Source organism: Pogoniulus pusillus, chromosome Z (genome assembly GCF_015220805.1).
Source record: "Pogoniulus pusillus isolate bPogPus1 chromosome Z, bPogPus1.pri, whole genome shotgun sequence".
Taxonomy (NCBI): Eukaryota; Metazoa; Chordata; class Aves; order Piciformes; family Lybiidae; genus Pogoniulus; species Pogoniulus pusillus.
In genome coordinates, this window is record NC_087309.1 from 117,329,540 (window position 1) to 117,344,965 (window position 15,426).

At 57.2% G+C, this 15,426-nt stretch overlaps 1 protein-coding gene across 2 annotated transcripts in view; it reads left to right on the forward strand.

Moving 5' to 3' along the window:
- MAPK4 (mitogen-activated protein kinase 4) overlaps positions 1-6,170 on the forward strand; it is a 132,761-nt gene extending 126,591 nt beyond the window's left edge. For both annotated transcript variants that reach the window (XM_064176677.1, XM_064176676.1), the window contains exon 7: positions 2,144-6,170. In XM_064176677.1, the coding sequence (XP_064032747.1) occupies positions 2,144-2,831 (688 nt within the window). In that variant the 3' untranslated portion in view covers positions 2,832-6,170. The remainder of the gene's footprint in view (positions 1-2,143) is intronic.
- Positions 6,171-15,426: the final 9,256 nt, after the last annotated feature.

A 15,426-nucleotide genomic window follows, 5' to 3' on the forward strand; every position in this document is an offset into this window, starting at 1 on the left:
TCTGTGACTCTGACTTTGTGATCTGTGACTCTAACTCTGTGACTGTGATTCTGTGACTGTGACTCTGTGACTGGCTCTGTGACTGTGACTCTGTGACTCTGTGATTCTGTGACTGTGATTCTGTGACTGTGACTCTGTGACTGTGGCTCTGTGACTGTGGCTCTGTGATTCTGTGACTCTGACACTGTGGCTCTGTGATTCTGTGACTGTGTTTCTGTGACTGTGACTCTGTGACTGTGGCTCTGTGACTGTGGCTCTGTGATTCTGTGACTGTGATTCTGTGACTGACTCTGTGACTCTGTGATTCTGTGACTCTGACTCTGTGACTCTGTGATTCTGTGACTGTGATTCTGTGACTGTGACTCTGTGACTGTGGCTCTGTGACTGTGGCTCTGTGACTGTGGCTCTGTGATTCTGTGATTCTGACTCTGTGGCTCTGTGATTCTGTGACTGTGACTCTGTGACTGTGACTCTGTGACTGTGGCTCTGTGACTGTGGCTCTGTGACTCTGTGATTCTGTGACTGTGATTCTGTGACTGTGACTCTGTGACTGTGATTCTGTGACTGTGACTCTGTGACTGTGACTCTGTGACTGTGGCTCTGTGACTGTGGCTCTGTGATTCTGTGATTCTGACTCTGTGGCTCTGCGATTCTGTGACTGTGACTCTGTGACTCTGGTTCTGTGACTGGCTCTGTGACTGTGACTCTGTGACTCTGATTCTGTGACTGTGGCTCTGTGATTCTGTGGCTCTGTGATTCTGTGACTCTGACTCTGTGGCTCTGTGATTCTGTGACTGTGATTCTGTGACTGTGACTCTGTGACTGTGGCTCTGTGACTGTGGCTCTGTGATTCTGTGACTCTGACTCTGTGGCTCTGTGATTCTGTGACTGTGATTCTGTGACTGTGACTCTGTGACTGTGGCTCTGTGACTGTGGCTCTGTGATTCTGTGACTCTGACTCTGTGGCTCTGCGATTCTGTGACTGTGATTCTGTGACTGTGACTCTATGACTCTGTGGTTCTGTGACTGTGATTCTGTGACTCTGACTCTGTGGCTCTGTGATTCTGTGAATGTGACTCTATGACTCTGTGATCTGTGACTGTGATTCTGTGACTGTGCTTCTGTGACTGTGGCTCTGTGATTCTGTGACCAACTCTGTGACTCTATGATTCTGTGACTCTGACTCTGTGATCTGTGACTCTGACTCTGTAACTGTGATTCTGTGACTGTGATTCTGTGACTGACTCTGTGACTCTGTGATTCTGTGACTCTGACTCTGTGACTCTGTGATTCTGTGACTGTGATTCTGTGACTGTGATTCTGTGACTGTGGCTCTGTGACTGTGGCTCTGTGACTGTGGCTCTGTGATTCTGTGATTCTGACTCTGTGGCTCTGTGATTCTGTGACTGTGACTCTGTGACTGTGGCTCTGTGACTGTGGCTCTGTGACTGTGGCTCTGTGATTCTGTGATTCTGACTCTGTGGCTCTGCGATTCTATGACTGTGATTCTGTGACTGTGACTCTGTGACTGTGGCTCTGTGACTGTGGCTCTGTGATTCTGTGATTCTGACTCTGTGGCTCTGTGATTCTGTGACTGTGACTCTGTGACTGTGACTCTGTGACTGTGGCTCTGTGACTGTGGCTCTGTGATTCTGTGATTCTGACTCTGTGGCTCTGCGATTCTGTGACTGTGATTCTGTGACTGTGACTCTGATTCTGTGACTGGCTCTGTGACTGTGACTCTGTGACTCTGATTCTGTGACTGTGGCTCTGTGACTGTGGCTCTGTGATTCTGTGATTCTGACTCTGTGGCTCTGTGATCTGTGACTGTGACTCTGTGACTGTGACTCTATGACTGTGACTCTGTGACTGGCTCTGTGATTCTGTGACTCTGTGACTCTGTGAATGTGGCTCTGTGACTCTGTGATCTGTGACTGTGATTCTGTGACTGTGGCTCTGTGACTGTGGCTCTGTGACTCTGTGGCTGACTCTGCAGCTCTGTAACTCTGAGATTCTGTGACTCTGTGACTGTGTGATTCTGTGTTTCTGAGGTTTTGTGGCTCTGTGACTCTGATTGTGTACTAGCAAGAGAGAGTTAAAACCCAGCTCCTGTGGTTCTCACGGGGCGCCGTGTCTCCCGCAGGTATCACATCAGCCTGTCCTCTGATCTGGAGTGGAGACACGACAAGTACCACGACATGGACGAGGTCCAGCGGGACCCCCGGGCAGGGTCTGAGTCCATCGCTGAGGAGGCGCAGGTTGATCCGCGGAAGTACTCCCAGAGCAGCTCCGAGAGGTTCCTGGAGCTGTCCCACTCCTCCATGGACCGAGTCTTCGATGCCGACTGCGGGAAGTCGTGCGACTACAAAGTGGGGTCGCCCTCCTACCTGGACAAGCTGCTGTGGAGGGACAGCAAGCCCCACCACTACTCGGAGCCCAAGCTCATTTTGGATCTGTCCCACTGGAAGAGAGCGACCATAGCGCCCGCGGCGGAGCTGTCGCTGGAGGAGGAGCCCTCTAACCTCTTCCTGGAGATCGCCCAGTGGGTGAAGAGCACGCAGGTGGGCCTGGAGTGCCCCAACCCTCTCCCCGAGGCGCAGGAGCGGAGCCTGCCCTCTCCTCCTCACCAGCTGCGCAGAGAACCCCCAGAGGTGGGCGGCGAAACGGACCCCGAGTTTAACTTGGACGTCTTCATCTCCAGGGCCCTGAAACTTTGCACAAAACCCGAGGACCTTCCGGACAAGCAGCTCGGTGACCTCAACGGGGCCTGCATCTCTGAGCACCCCGGCGAGATGGTGCAGGCAGAGGTGTACCAGAAGGAGCGGTGGTGAGGAGCGAGCCCTGCTCCGCCCCTGCCTCTCTTCCTCTCTGATGGTGTGGCCATCGCCTCCCCCGCCCCCCACCCCGCCGCCGGCTGAGCGGTTGTCATCTGCCATTGAGCTGTCACCCGTTCTTTTAACGCTGTACCCTTTGCCTTTGTCCAAAAAGGCGAGCACAAAACCACATGCCCCTTTTGATGCCTTAGAGGTACCTCCAAGGGAATCAAGAGGTGTGAAAAACGAAATTCTGAGCTTCTTAAACACTGCCTTAACACTCTTGCCTTGCGATCTCTGGGACCCGTTTGAGACTTCAGCGCAGGAGGGAGAGCTGACAGCACGCAGTAAGCCTGCAGGCAGTACTCACCTCGGCCTCTTTCCCTTTCTTTGTTCTGTAGCATCTCAGCATGATGAGGACAAAATCATCAGCGTTTTCCTTGCGCTTCAGATGCCCCTCTGGGGCTTGGTGGCTTCCCCAGAAGGCCAAGCTTGGAGCTCCTCTGAGGGCACCGCTGTGAGGAGCGATGCCAGGCAGTGCCTGCGGGCAGTCATCAGCCGGCAGGGAGCGGACCTAGGGGGGGAGTCTGGCCGGCAGACAGAGGAGGACTCCTTGAGGATGTTAGTGAGGATGGGATGTGACCTACAGAGCATGCCCCACGTGGGATCTCGTGGTATGCCTGGCTGGGAGACAGCAGTGCTCATGGAGCTCATTCTCCTCGTTTGGTTTCTCACCCATCAGTTCTCCTTCCCTTTGCATGGGGTAGATCTGAGCTCCCCCAGTGCTTTGGGAGGCCACCTATGACCACACTTCAGCCTCACAACCTGGTGCTGCTAGCCCTGCCTTGGGCAGCTCCGCCCAGCAGGCCAGCAAAAGGTGGTGAGGAGGACCAGAGAGGAACTGAGAGCTAGGAAGAAGGTTGACCTCATGATGTGATGCTGCCAGCCCTTCCTTGGGCAGCTCCACCTAGCAGGCCAGCAAATGGTGGTGGTGAGGAAGACCAGAGAGGACCTGAGAGCTAGGAAGAAGGTTGACCTCACCACATGATGCTTCCAGCCCTGCCTTGGGCAGCTCCACCCAGCAGGCCAGCAAATGGTGGTGGTGAGGAGGACCAGAGAGGAGCTGAGAGCTAAGAAGAAGGTCAACCTCACGACATGACGCTGCCTGGCACCACCAGCTACACAGACCCAGCAAGGGGTCACCCACCTTTGCTAAGGACAAAAAGGAACAGAAGTACAACTGCTTGAAGCTTCTGGCTGTGAAAAAAGGAACCCACAACAATACAAACCACAAAACAACAACAACAAAACAAGCCAACAAAACCCCCAAGCCAACAGTTCCTGCACCGTTCAGAACTGGCTGCTTCGCTGCCAGCTTCCTGCTGGCCTCAGTGGAGCAGCCAGGTGTGGTTTGTACATAGACACAACTGATCTACTGCAGCTTCTGTTCTCACCCACTCTTCTGAGCACCTTAATTAACAAATCAGCTAATAGGAGTTTGTATGGGGAATAAACTGTTCTGTACTGGAACTTCATCAAACCTGGCAGTTTGGTTTCTTTTTTTAATGGAGGACCTGTAAATAGCAACCTCAGAGCTGATCTCCACCTTCCTCACCCCGTGCTGCCCACTGCTTTTTCTGTTCTTTCTTTGTGATGAAGATCTCCTGGAGAAACTCCTGTGCTTACTAACTCCAAGGTCCATATTTAGCTCTTGTTCCTGAATATTTATGCCCTGCTGACAAGCAATCTACTGAACTTCCTGAGATATGAATGAAGAGAGTTCATGTGACGCTCAGATGACACCCAGCAGCATTTACTGTGTTAGCCCTGGTTTCTCTTCTCTTCTGGGTGGCATCAGGTAGAGGTTTAGCTGTAGGAGAGCTACTGCTAGGCAGAAAACTCGTTCTTATGGTGAAGATCTCTCCTTAGGCTGGTGGCAGCGTGGTTACTGCAGCTGGTTAGCAGCATAGGTGTGGAGGCTGCCAGCTGCGTGGATGGGATGGGGGCAGATGTCCTGGGGCAGGGGTGGAGAAGGCAACTGGAAGGCAAAGCTGTTGGAGGAGGCAACTGGAAGGCAAAGCTGCTGGAGAAGGCAACTGGAAGGCAAAGCTGCTGGAGAAGGCAACTGGAAGGCAAAGCTGTTGGAGGAGGCAACTGGAAGGCAAAGCTGCTGGAGAAGGCAACTGGAAGGCAAAGCTGTTGGAGGAGGCAACTGGAAGGCAAAGCTGTTGGAGAAGGCAACTGGAAGGCAAAGCTGCTGGAGAAGGCAACTGGAAGGCAAAGCTGTTGGAGGAGGCAACTGGAAGGCAAAGCTGTTGGAGGAGGCAACTGGAAGGCAAAGCCATTGAAGAAGGAACCTGGAAGGCAAAGCCTTTGGGCTCTGTTCTATGCTTTGAGTGTTTGGATGTCCCCACCATGGTTTAAAAAGGGGGGGAATGAGGGAGCAACAGAGGGTTGGCTTCTGGTGTGTCGCAGATCACTGATATACCTCAACTAAAGCTCAGCACTTTTACTGGTGATGGAAGAAATCCAGATGCTGGAGGAGTGGAGCAGAGCCAAACCTGGCCCTGGCAGCCCACAACTCTCCCATGGTCCTGCTCCGCTTTGCCATGCGCCCAGCAGTGACCAGCAAAGACTGGGAAGGGAATTTCTGGTGCTCCACTGTGTGCCCAGAGAGGAGGAGGAGGTGGCAGGAGTCACCCTCCTCCCTCCTGGTGCCACCCTGGGAGGAGGAGATACGGCCCAGCCCCTGAGGTGGGAGGTGCACGAATGCTGGAGAGGCATCGACGGAAGATTCTGTGTTTGGGAGCCAAGGGGGTTTAAACCTGGAGGATGGAGATCCACGAGGCAAGGGCCGACCTGCAGAAGTCTTGTTCTGCCAGGCCCAGCAGCTGCTGGTGGAGGCAGCGGCGGTCAGGCCGTGCCAGCCTTCTCCTCGGTGGGACGTCCACCTCCACCTCCCCCGCAACCAGACGCCGTGTTCCGCGGGGTGCTCGCCTCCGGGCTGAGTGCCTCCTCCCCTGGAGGCCCACGGGGCTGTTTCTTACGGCCGCGCAGGTAGCAGTTTCGCTTTTGAATGTTGCCTTCTACGGAGGAGGATCAGGAGCCGGAGGGGACCTTCTGCCCCGCAGCGTGGCGTGGGGTTAGCTGCGTGTTGCCGCCGCTCTGGATGTCCCACCTCAGCTGGTGAGCTGCTGCTGTTGGACACTGCTCCAACACCTCAGCATCCCGTGCTGGGAAAAAAGGTGGGAAGGGGATAAGAGGGGTGGCTTCAGTCTGTCACCTGAGTGTGCTCAGCTGGTCACAAGCCAGGCTGATTCCTCGTCTACAACAATAAAATTTAAGGCCTGAGTCTTCCTTGCCTGGCAGCCTGGAATTATTTTGCTTGCAGTGGGATTTGGAATGCTTATCCCAGGGCTAGGGTCTAGGTTCCTTCTGCGCATCATGGAGCTTCCAACCCCCCCACCCCAGGCCATTGGGATGCTGGGCAAGCTGCTGTGGGTGCCCTGCTTTAGCAAGGGGGCTGGACTGGGTGATCTGCAGAGGGCTCTTCCCACCCTCACCACGCTGGGGTTCACAGAATCATAGAACCAGGCAGGTTGGCAGAGAGACCATGGCACTAAGTGCCCAGCCAGGCTTGGCTTCAACACCTCCAGGCATAGCCACTCCACCACCTCCCTGGGCAGCCCATTCCAGTGCCAATCACTCTCTCTGCCAGGAACTTCCTCCTCACATCCAGCCTAGACCTGCCCTGGCACAGCTTCAGCCTCTGTGCCCTGCTTCTGTCCCTGGCTGCCTGGCAGCAGAGCCCAACCCCACCTGGCTACAGCCTCCCTGCAGGCAGCTGCAGGCAGCAATCAGCTCTGCCCTCAGCCTCCTCTGCTGCAGGCTGCACCCCCCCAGCTCCCTCAGCCTCTCCTCACAGGGCTGTGCTCCAGGCCCCTCCCCAGCCTTGCTGCCCTGCTCTCAACACCTTCCAGCACCTCAGCAGCTCTCTGCAATGCAGGAGCCCAGAGCTGGACACAGCACTGCAGGGGTGGCCTGAGCAGTGCTGAGCACAGGGGCACAAGAACCTCCCTTGTGCTGCTGCCCACACTGCTCCTGAGCCAGCCCAGGATGCCACTGGCTCTGCTGCCCACCTGGGCACTGCTGCCTCCTCTGCAGCTGCTCTCTCACAGCACCCCCAGGGCCCCTTCTGCCTGTCTGCTCTCAGCCACTCTGGCCCCAGCCTGTAGCTGGGGATCATTTTTGCTGGAAAAGACCTTGAAGAGTGATCACAAACACCTGAATCAGCACCTGCAGTAGGTGAGTATTGTTACTCTGGGGTTGTGTGGTGTTGGGTGTCTTTCCACTGAGCTTTGCTCTGGTTGCTGCAGTCCACCTGAGTGCTTGTGGGGTGGGAATTTAGATCTCATCACTAAGATGGTGACTTACAGAACTACAGAATAGACCTTGGAGCTGCCTTGTAACATCTGAAGGGATCATAGAATCAGCCAGGTGGGAAGAGACCTCCAGTCTCATCCAACCCCAGCCTGTCACCCAGCCCTATCCAATCAACCAGACCATGGCACTAAGTGTCCCATCCAGCCCAACCTAGCACCCAGCCCTGTCCAGTCAACCAGACCATGGCACTAAGTGTCCCATTCAGCCCAACCTAGCACCCAGCCCTATCCAATCAACCAGACCATGGCACTAAGTGTCCCATCCAGCCCAACCTAGCACCCAGCCCTGTCCAGTCAACCAGACCATGGCACTAAGTGTCCCATTCAGCCCAACCTAGCACCCAGCCCTGTCCAGTCAACCAGACCATGGCACTGAGTGTCCCATCCAGCCCAACCTAGCACCCAGCCCTGTCCAGTCAACCAGACCATGGCACTGAGTGTCCCACCCAGCCCAACCTAGCACCCAGCCCTGTCCAGTCAACCAGACCATGGCACTGAGTGTCCCATCCAGTCCAACCTAGCACCCAGCCCTATCCAGTCAACCAGACCATGGCACTAAGTGTCCCATCCAGCCCAACCTAGCACCCAGCCCTGTCCAATCAACCAGACCATGGCACTAAGTGTCCCATTCAGCCCAACCTAGCACCCAGCCCTGTCCAGTCAACCAGACCATGGCACTGAGTGTCCCATCCAGCCCAACCTAGCACCCAGCCGTGTCCAGTCAACCAGACCATGGCACTGAGTGTCCCATCCAGCCCAACCTAGCACCCAGCCGTGTCCAGTCAACCAGACCATGGCACTGGGTGTCTCATCCAGATTTTTCCTGAACACCTCCAGGCCTCATGGGACTTCTGCAAACTGCTTATTTGTGCTGTTGACTGAAGGATCATTTTGAGCTTTTTAGGCACTTGTTCTAGTGGGAGGTGTCCCTACCAATGCCTGGGGGTTAGAAGTGGATAATTTTTAAGGTCCCTTTTCAACCCAAACCATTCTGGGATCCCATTCTGGGATCTATGAATCCCACTGCAAGGTTAACCACACAGTGTTTCAGTACATTCTGTGGTGGCCTTGCAGGACTCAACAAGAGCCTGCAAGGAAGCTGGAGAGGGACTTTACATGGGCATGTAGTGGTAGGAGAAGGGGTGATGGCTTTAAACTAAGAGAGGGGAGATTTGGATTAAAGTTAGGAAGAAGTTCTTAACCATGAAGATGGGGAGACACTGGCACAGGTTGCCCAGGGAGGCTATGAATGCCCCTTCCCTGCAGGTATTCAAGGCTAGTTTGGATGAGGTCTTGATCAACCTGGGCTGGTGGGAGGTGTCCCTGCCCATGGCAGAGGGTTGGAACTGGATGGGCTTTGAGGTCCTTTCCAGCCTAACCCATTCTGTGATTCTGTGTTTTGCAAATGAGAAGGAATCACAGAGCCTTAGAGGCTGGAATGGACTTCCAGAGCTCATCCAGCCCAACCCCTCTACCCCTGCCAAGGCAGCATCATCCAGGGTAGTGCACACAGGAATGCACCCAGGCAGGGTCTGGAAGCCTCCAGAGAAGGAGACTCCACAACCTTTCTGGGCAGCCTGCTCCAGGGCTCTGCCACCCTCACTCTAAAGAAGTTTCTCCTCATCTGGAGCTGAAACCTTCTCTGCTCCAGTTTGGAATGGGCTGCCCAGGGAGGTGGTGGAGTCGGGGTCCCTGGAGGTGTTGAAGCCAAGCCTGGCTGGGGCACTTAGTCTGGTCTGGTTGGCTGGCCAGGGCTGGGTGCTAGGCTGGGCTGGATGAGCTTGGAGCTCTCTTCCGCCCTGCTTGATCCTGTGATTCTCATGCTCTGTGGTCAGGGATAGTGGAGGGAAGATCTGCAATTTGAGGTTTTGGGTTTGGGTGGGGGTTTTGTTTTGGTTTTGGTTGGGGTTGGTTGTTTTTTTTTTTTGAGGTGGGATTTTGTGTGTGGTTTTGTCTGTTTCTGTTGTTTTTTGTTGTTTGTTTCTTGTGCCTGTGTGTTTTTTTTTTTTTTTTTAAAGAATAAAGTTTTTTTTATCATGTTCTTTCTCATTTTTGCACAGCTCTGGCAGTGGCATTTTGTGGGTGTGCCCACCCCTTAATCCTCAGCCAGGCTGTGCTGGGAAACTGCAGACAGCCACAGCAAAAAAAAAAATGTCATCCTGTGAACTGCTGAGCAGCAGCCTGAAGTGTTTCATCCCAAAGTCATTTAGAGAGCCAAGCAGCCTGGTTCCTGTGGCTTCTCTGTCTCCAAAGACACTGGCTGGCATTTCACACTGTCTGAACTGGCTCATTAAAGACCAGAGATGGGCAAGATGCCCTCCTCCTCTTCTCTCCACTGAGTGAGGGTCCACTCAGGCAGCAGGTCTTCTGTTACACTAAATGATGTTACTCAGGCACACATGCACAGTAGCTGGCAGCAAACACTAAGACCATCCTCTCACCTGCCACTTGCAGCTGTACCCCCTGGGGCTGTGTGGTGTCTGTGCTGCTGCATCTTCAAAGGAGCAGCAACACTGCATGGACTCAGCTTCCATCAACCAACAAAGGCAGGTGGAGAGTGGAGAGAAGGGAGAAATGTTTGAGTGAGGGTGGGGAGAGCCTGTGCCAGGCTGCCCAGAGAGCTGGGAGCTGCCCCATGGCTGGCAGCACTGCAGGGGAGGTTGTTTGGGGCTGTGAGCAGCCTGCTCTGGGTGCAGATGTCCCTGCTGAGTGCAGGGGTTGGACCAAAAGCCCTTCAGAGGTCCTGTTCCACCCAACCCAACCTCTGATTCTGTGCTGACAGTGACCTGGCACCCACTGTCTTTAGAGGATGAGAGGCTGTGAGCAGCCTGCTCTGGGTGCAGATGTCCCTGCTGAGTGCAAGGGGATTGGCCTGGATGAGTTTTAAAGGTCTCCCCCAAAGCAGTCTGTGGTTCTATACTATGCTGGACACGTCTGGCCCTTGATTTTGAGAGCTATGGCAGAAAGATTTAGTTTAGAGCAGTGAAGTGACCATGGGTGGGTGAGTGGCAGCCTACAGGGAACCACCTCCTGCAACAGCTCATCCAGGGGAAGGGCAAACACTGAGCCCACACACCCCAGCTGCTGCAGCTCTGTTTCTGGCTGTGAGATTCCTGCTGGACCTTCTGAGCTGTTTGATAAAAGAGCCATTAAAAAGCCAGGATCTGCTGTTTGAGGAGATAGATAAGAGGGAACTGACCAGAGAGACAGGGAACCGACCAAATGCCAGGAGTTGGCAGGTGACTGATAAGGACCAGCATGTGCCCAGGTGGCCAAGAAGGCTACCAGCATCCTGGCTTGGATGAGCAGTGGTATAGACATCAGGAGCAGGGCAGGGATTGTCACCTGGTACTGGACCCTGGTGAGGTCACCTCTTGAGTGCTGGGTTCAGTTTTGGGCCACTCACTCCAAGAAGGACATTGAGGGGCTGGAGCAGGTCCAGAGAAGGGCAAAAGAGCTGGGGAAGGGTCTGGAGAACAGAGTAGGTGGGGAGCAGCTGAGGGAGCTGGGGCTGTTTAGCCTGGAGCAAAGGAGGCTGAGAGAAGACCTTCTGGCTCTCTGCAGCTCCCTGAAAGGAGGCTGAAGCCAGGTGGGGGTTGGGCTCTTGGGGGCCTACAGAAAAAGCTGGGGAGGGACTTTTTAGACTACCAGGGGCTGACAGGACTGGAGGGAATGGAGCAAAGATGGAGGTGGGGACAGCAGCCTGGCCATGAGGAGAAAGTTCTTCAGCAGGAGAGTGGTGAGAGGCTGGAATGGGTTGCCCAGGGAGGGGGTTGAGGCCCCATGGCTGGAGGTGTTTGAGGCCAGGCTGGCTGAGGCTGTGTGCAGCCTGCTCTAGGGTAGGGTGTCCCTGGGCATGGCAGGGGGCTGGGACTGGCTGATCCTTGTGCTGCCTTCCAGCCCTGCCTGGTTCTGTGATTCTTCTCCCAAGGAGCAAGAGATAGGACAAGAGGAAATGGTGTCAGGCTGCACAAGGGGAAGCTTAGGTTGGACCTGACAGACCAGTTCTACTCGCAAAGAGTTATCAAGGCCTGGCCCAGGCTGCCCAGAGCAGTGGTGGAGTCTCCATCCCTGAAGGAGCTTCAGAGCTGTGTAGCTGTGGTGCTGAGGGCCATGGGTCGGTGGCGATCTGGCAGTGCTGGGTTCATTCTTGGGCTGGACTTGCAGGGCTCTTCTAACCAAAACACTTCTATGATTGAAGTCCACCCAAGTGTGGGGTTCAGGGTCCAGCTTCCAGAGGTCTGCTTGCACTTGGGGCGATCGCACAGAGTTCTGCTTAGGAAGGATGGCACCAAGTCGGTGCAGCTTCTGCCCAGCCATTGGTCAGGAGGGAAGAATTGTGTGTCTTGACCCAAAGGGAGACTTGGGAGCCGCAGAGCTCTGAGAGCAGGCAGCTGGGGAGCACTGGGAGCTGGGAGCTGTAAGCTGTGGGGCTCTCGAGACACAGCTGGGAGCTGCAGAGCTCTGGGAGCTGTGGAGCTCTGGGAGCTGGGAGCTGCGGAGCTCTGGGAGCTGGGAGCTGCGGAGCTCTGGGAGCTGGGAGCTGCGGAGCTCTGGGAGCTGCGGAGCTCTGGGAGCTGGGAGCTGTGGGAGCTGCAGAGCTCTGGGAGCTGTGGAGCTCTGGGAGCTGGGAGCTCTCTGAGCTGGGAGCTGCGAAGCTCTGGGAGCTGCGGAGCTCTGGGAGCTGGGAGCTGCGGAGCTCTGGGAGCTGCGGAGCTCTGGGAGCTGGGAGCTGTGGGAGCTGCAGAGCTCTGGGAGCTGTGGAGCTCTGGGAGCTGGGAGCTCTCTGAGCTGGGAGCTGCGAAGCTCTGGGAGCTGCGGAGCTCTGGGAGCTGGGAGCTGCGGAGCTCTCTGAGCTGGGAGCTGTGAAGCTCTGGGAGCTGGGAGCTGCGGAGCTCTAGGAGCTGGGAGCTGCGGAGCTGTGGAGCTCTGGGAGCTGGGAGCTGCGGAGCTCTGGGAGCTGTGGAGCTCTGGGAGCTGGGAGCTGCGGAGCTCTGGGAGCTGGGAGCTGCGGAGCTCTGGGAGCTGCAGAGCTCTCTGAGCTGGGAGCTGCGGAGCTCTGGGAGCTGGGAGCTGAGAAGCTCTGGGAGCTGGGAGCTGCGGAGCTCTGGGAGCTGGGAGCTGCGGAGCTCTCTGAGCTGGGAGCTGTGAAGCTCTGGGAGCTGGGAGCTGCAGAAGTCTGGGAGCTGCGGAGCTCTGGGAGCTGGGAGCTGCGGAGCTCTGGGAGCTGGGAGCTGCGGAGCTCTGGGAGCTGGGAGCTGCGGAGCTCTGGGAGCTGCGGAGCTCTGGGAGCTGGGAGCTGTGGGAGCTGCAGAGCTCTGGGAGCTGTGGAGCTCTGGGAGCTGGGAGCTGCGGAGCTCTGGGAGCTGCGGAGCTCTCTGAGCTGGGAGCTGTGGAGCTCTGGGAGCTGGGAGCTGCGGAGCTCTGGGAGCTGCGGAGCTCTCTGAGCTGGGAGCTGTGAAGCTCTGGGAGCTGGGAGCTGCGAAGCTCTGGGAGCTGCGGAGCTCTGGGAGCTGGGAGCTGCGGAGCTGTGGAGCTCTGGGAGCTGGGAGCTGCGGAGCTGTGGAGCTCTGGGAGCTGGGAGCTGCAGAGCTCTGGGAGCTGGGAGCTGCGGAGCTCTGGGAGCTGGGAGCTGTGGAGCTCTGGAAGCTGGGAGCTGCGGAGCTGCGGAGCTCTGGGAGCTGGGAGCTGCGGAGCTCTGGGAGCTGCGGAGCTCTGGGAGCTGCGGAGCTCTCTGAGCTGGGAGATGTGGAGCTCTGGGAGCTGGGAGCTGCAGAGCTCTGGGAGCAGTGGAGCTCTGGGAGCTGGGAGCTGCGGAGCTCTCTGAGCTGGGAGCTGTGAAGCTCTGGGAGCTGGAAGCTGCAGAAGTCTGGGAGCTGCGGAGCTCTGGGAGCTGGGAGCTGCAGAGCTCTGGGAGCTGGGAGCTGCAGAGCTCTGGGAGCAGTGGAGCTCTGGGAGCTGGGAGCTGCGGAGCTCTCTGAGCTGGGAGCTGTGAAGCTCTGGGAGCTGGACGCTGCAGAAGTCTGGGAGCTGCGGAGCTCTGGGAGCTGGGAGTTGTGAAGCTCTGGGAGCTGGGAGCTGCGGAGCTCTGGGAGCTGGGAGCTGCGGAGCTCTGGGAGCTGGGAGCTGAGAAGCTCTGGGAGCTGGGAGCTGTGGAGCTCTGGGAGCTGGGAGCTGTGAAGCTCTGGGAGCTGGGAGCTGCAGAAGTCTGGGAGCTGCGGAGCTCTGGGAGCTGGGAGCTGCGTAGCTCTGGGAGCTGGGAGCTGCAGAGGTCTGGGAGCTGCGGAGCTCTGGGAGCTGGGAGCTGCGGAGCTCTGGGAGCTGCGGAGCTCTGGGAGCTGGGAGCTGCAGAAGTCTGGGAGCTGCGGAGCTGCAGAAGTCTGGGAGCTGCGGAGCTCTGGGAGCTGGGAGCTGCAGAAGTCTGGGAGCTGCGGAGCTCTGGGAGCTGCGGAGCTGCAGAAGTCTGGGAGCTGCGGAGCTCTGGGAGCTGCGGAGCTGCAGAAGTCTGGGAGCTGCGGAGCTCTGGGAGCTGGGAGCTGCGGAGCTCTGGGAGCTGGGAGCTGCAGAAGTCTGAGAGCTGCGTAGCTCTGGGAGCTGGGAGCTGCAGAAGTCTGGGAGCTGCGGAGCTGCAGAAGTCTGGGAGCTGCGGAGCTCTGGGAGCTGGGAGCTGCAGAAGTCTGGGAGCTGCGGAGCTCTGGGAGCTGCGGAGCTGCAGAAGTCTGGGAGCTGCGGAGCTCTGGGAGCTGGGAGCTGCAGAGGTCTGGGAGCTGCGGAGCTCTGGGAGCTGGGAGCTGCGGAGCTCTTGGGGCTCTCGCAGCTGAGAGGTGCGGAGCTCTGGGAGCTGTGGAGCTCTGGGACCCGTCTGAGGTGAGGAAGGGTTGCCCTCTGCAGGGCATTCGGCACGAGTGGGGTTCAGGGGATATGACACGAGTGGGATTCCTGTGCTCTGGAGCTGGATGCCTGCTTTGAGCCCTGCGCAGTAACCCCGCGGGGCACTCAGACTGCTGTCAGCGCCCAGCCAGAGAGCCCAGCACTGGCAGCGAGAGCATCGCCGCGGTGGGAAGAGACCTCCGAGGCCCTCCCACCTTCGCCTTTGGCGGTACCTTCACTGCGCCTCCTGACGAAGAAGACGGAGGGCAGGAACCCTTCCTGCGTGGTGCTGGAGTGGTGATAGAGGCACCTCTCGGTCAGGTGGCTTCTGAAACTCGAGGGTCTCATCCTTTGTGCAAATAGGTAAAAGATGCCTCTGGAGGCTGTGCTCTCTCCCAGAGGGGTATGGGGTCTACTGGGGCAGCTCAGAGTCCTTCTGAACAGCAACCTGCTGCTGCCACCAGCTTGCTCCTTAACTCTGCATACACACCCAGGCTATGGGGCAAGAATAAGCCCAGACTGGTTGGCATGGGAAAGGACATTTAAAGCTCATCCAGTCCAACCCCCTGCACTCAGCAGGGACATCTGCACCCAGAGCAGGCTGCTCACAGCCCCAAACAACCTCCCCTGCAGTGCTGCCAGCCATGGGGCAGCTCCCAGCTCTCTGGGCAGCCTGGCACAGGCACTGCCAGGCCACCAGAAGCTCTCCCTGCAGCCTTCTCCCCTGCAGCCTGCCCAAGCCCAACTCTCTCAGCCTGCCCTCCCAGCAGAGCCCTTCCAGCCCTGCCAGCACTGCTGGGGGCTCCTCTGGCCTCACTCCAGCAGGTCCCTGCCTGTGCTGTGCTGAGCACTCCAGAGCTGCCCCAGCACTGCAGGGGGGTCTCAGCAGAGCACAGCAGAGGGGCAGAATCCCCTCCCTGCCCCTGCTGCCCACGCAGCTGGGGATCAGCCCAGGGCATGGCTGGTTCTAGGCTGGCAGTGCTCAGTGCAGGCTCATGCTCAGCTCTGCACCTCCAAGCCCTTCTCTGCAGGGCTGTTCTCCAGCCCTTCATCTGCCAGCCTGGAGTGGTACCAAGGTGTTGCCTCAACCCAGGTGCAAGACCTTGCACTTGGCCTTGTTGAATCTCCTGATGTTCACCCAGACCCACTTTTCTAGCTCATCCAGGCCCACCTGATTTGATCCCATCCCTCAGGCATGTCAACTGCACCACTCAGCTTGGTGCCATCTGCCAACCTGCTGAGGGTGCACTGGCTCCCACTGTCACTGATGAAGTTCTTCAGCTAATCATGCACAAGAGATG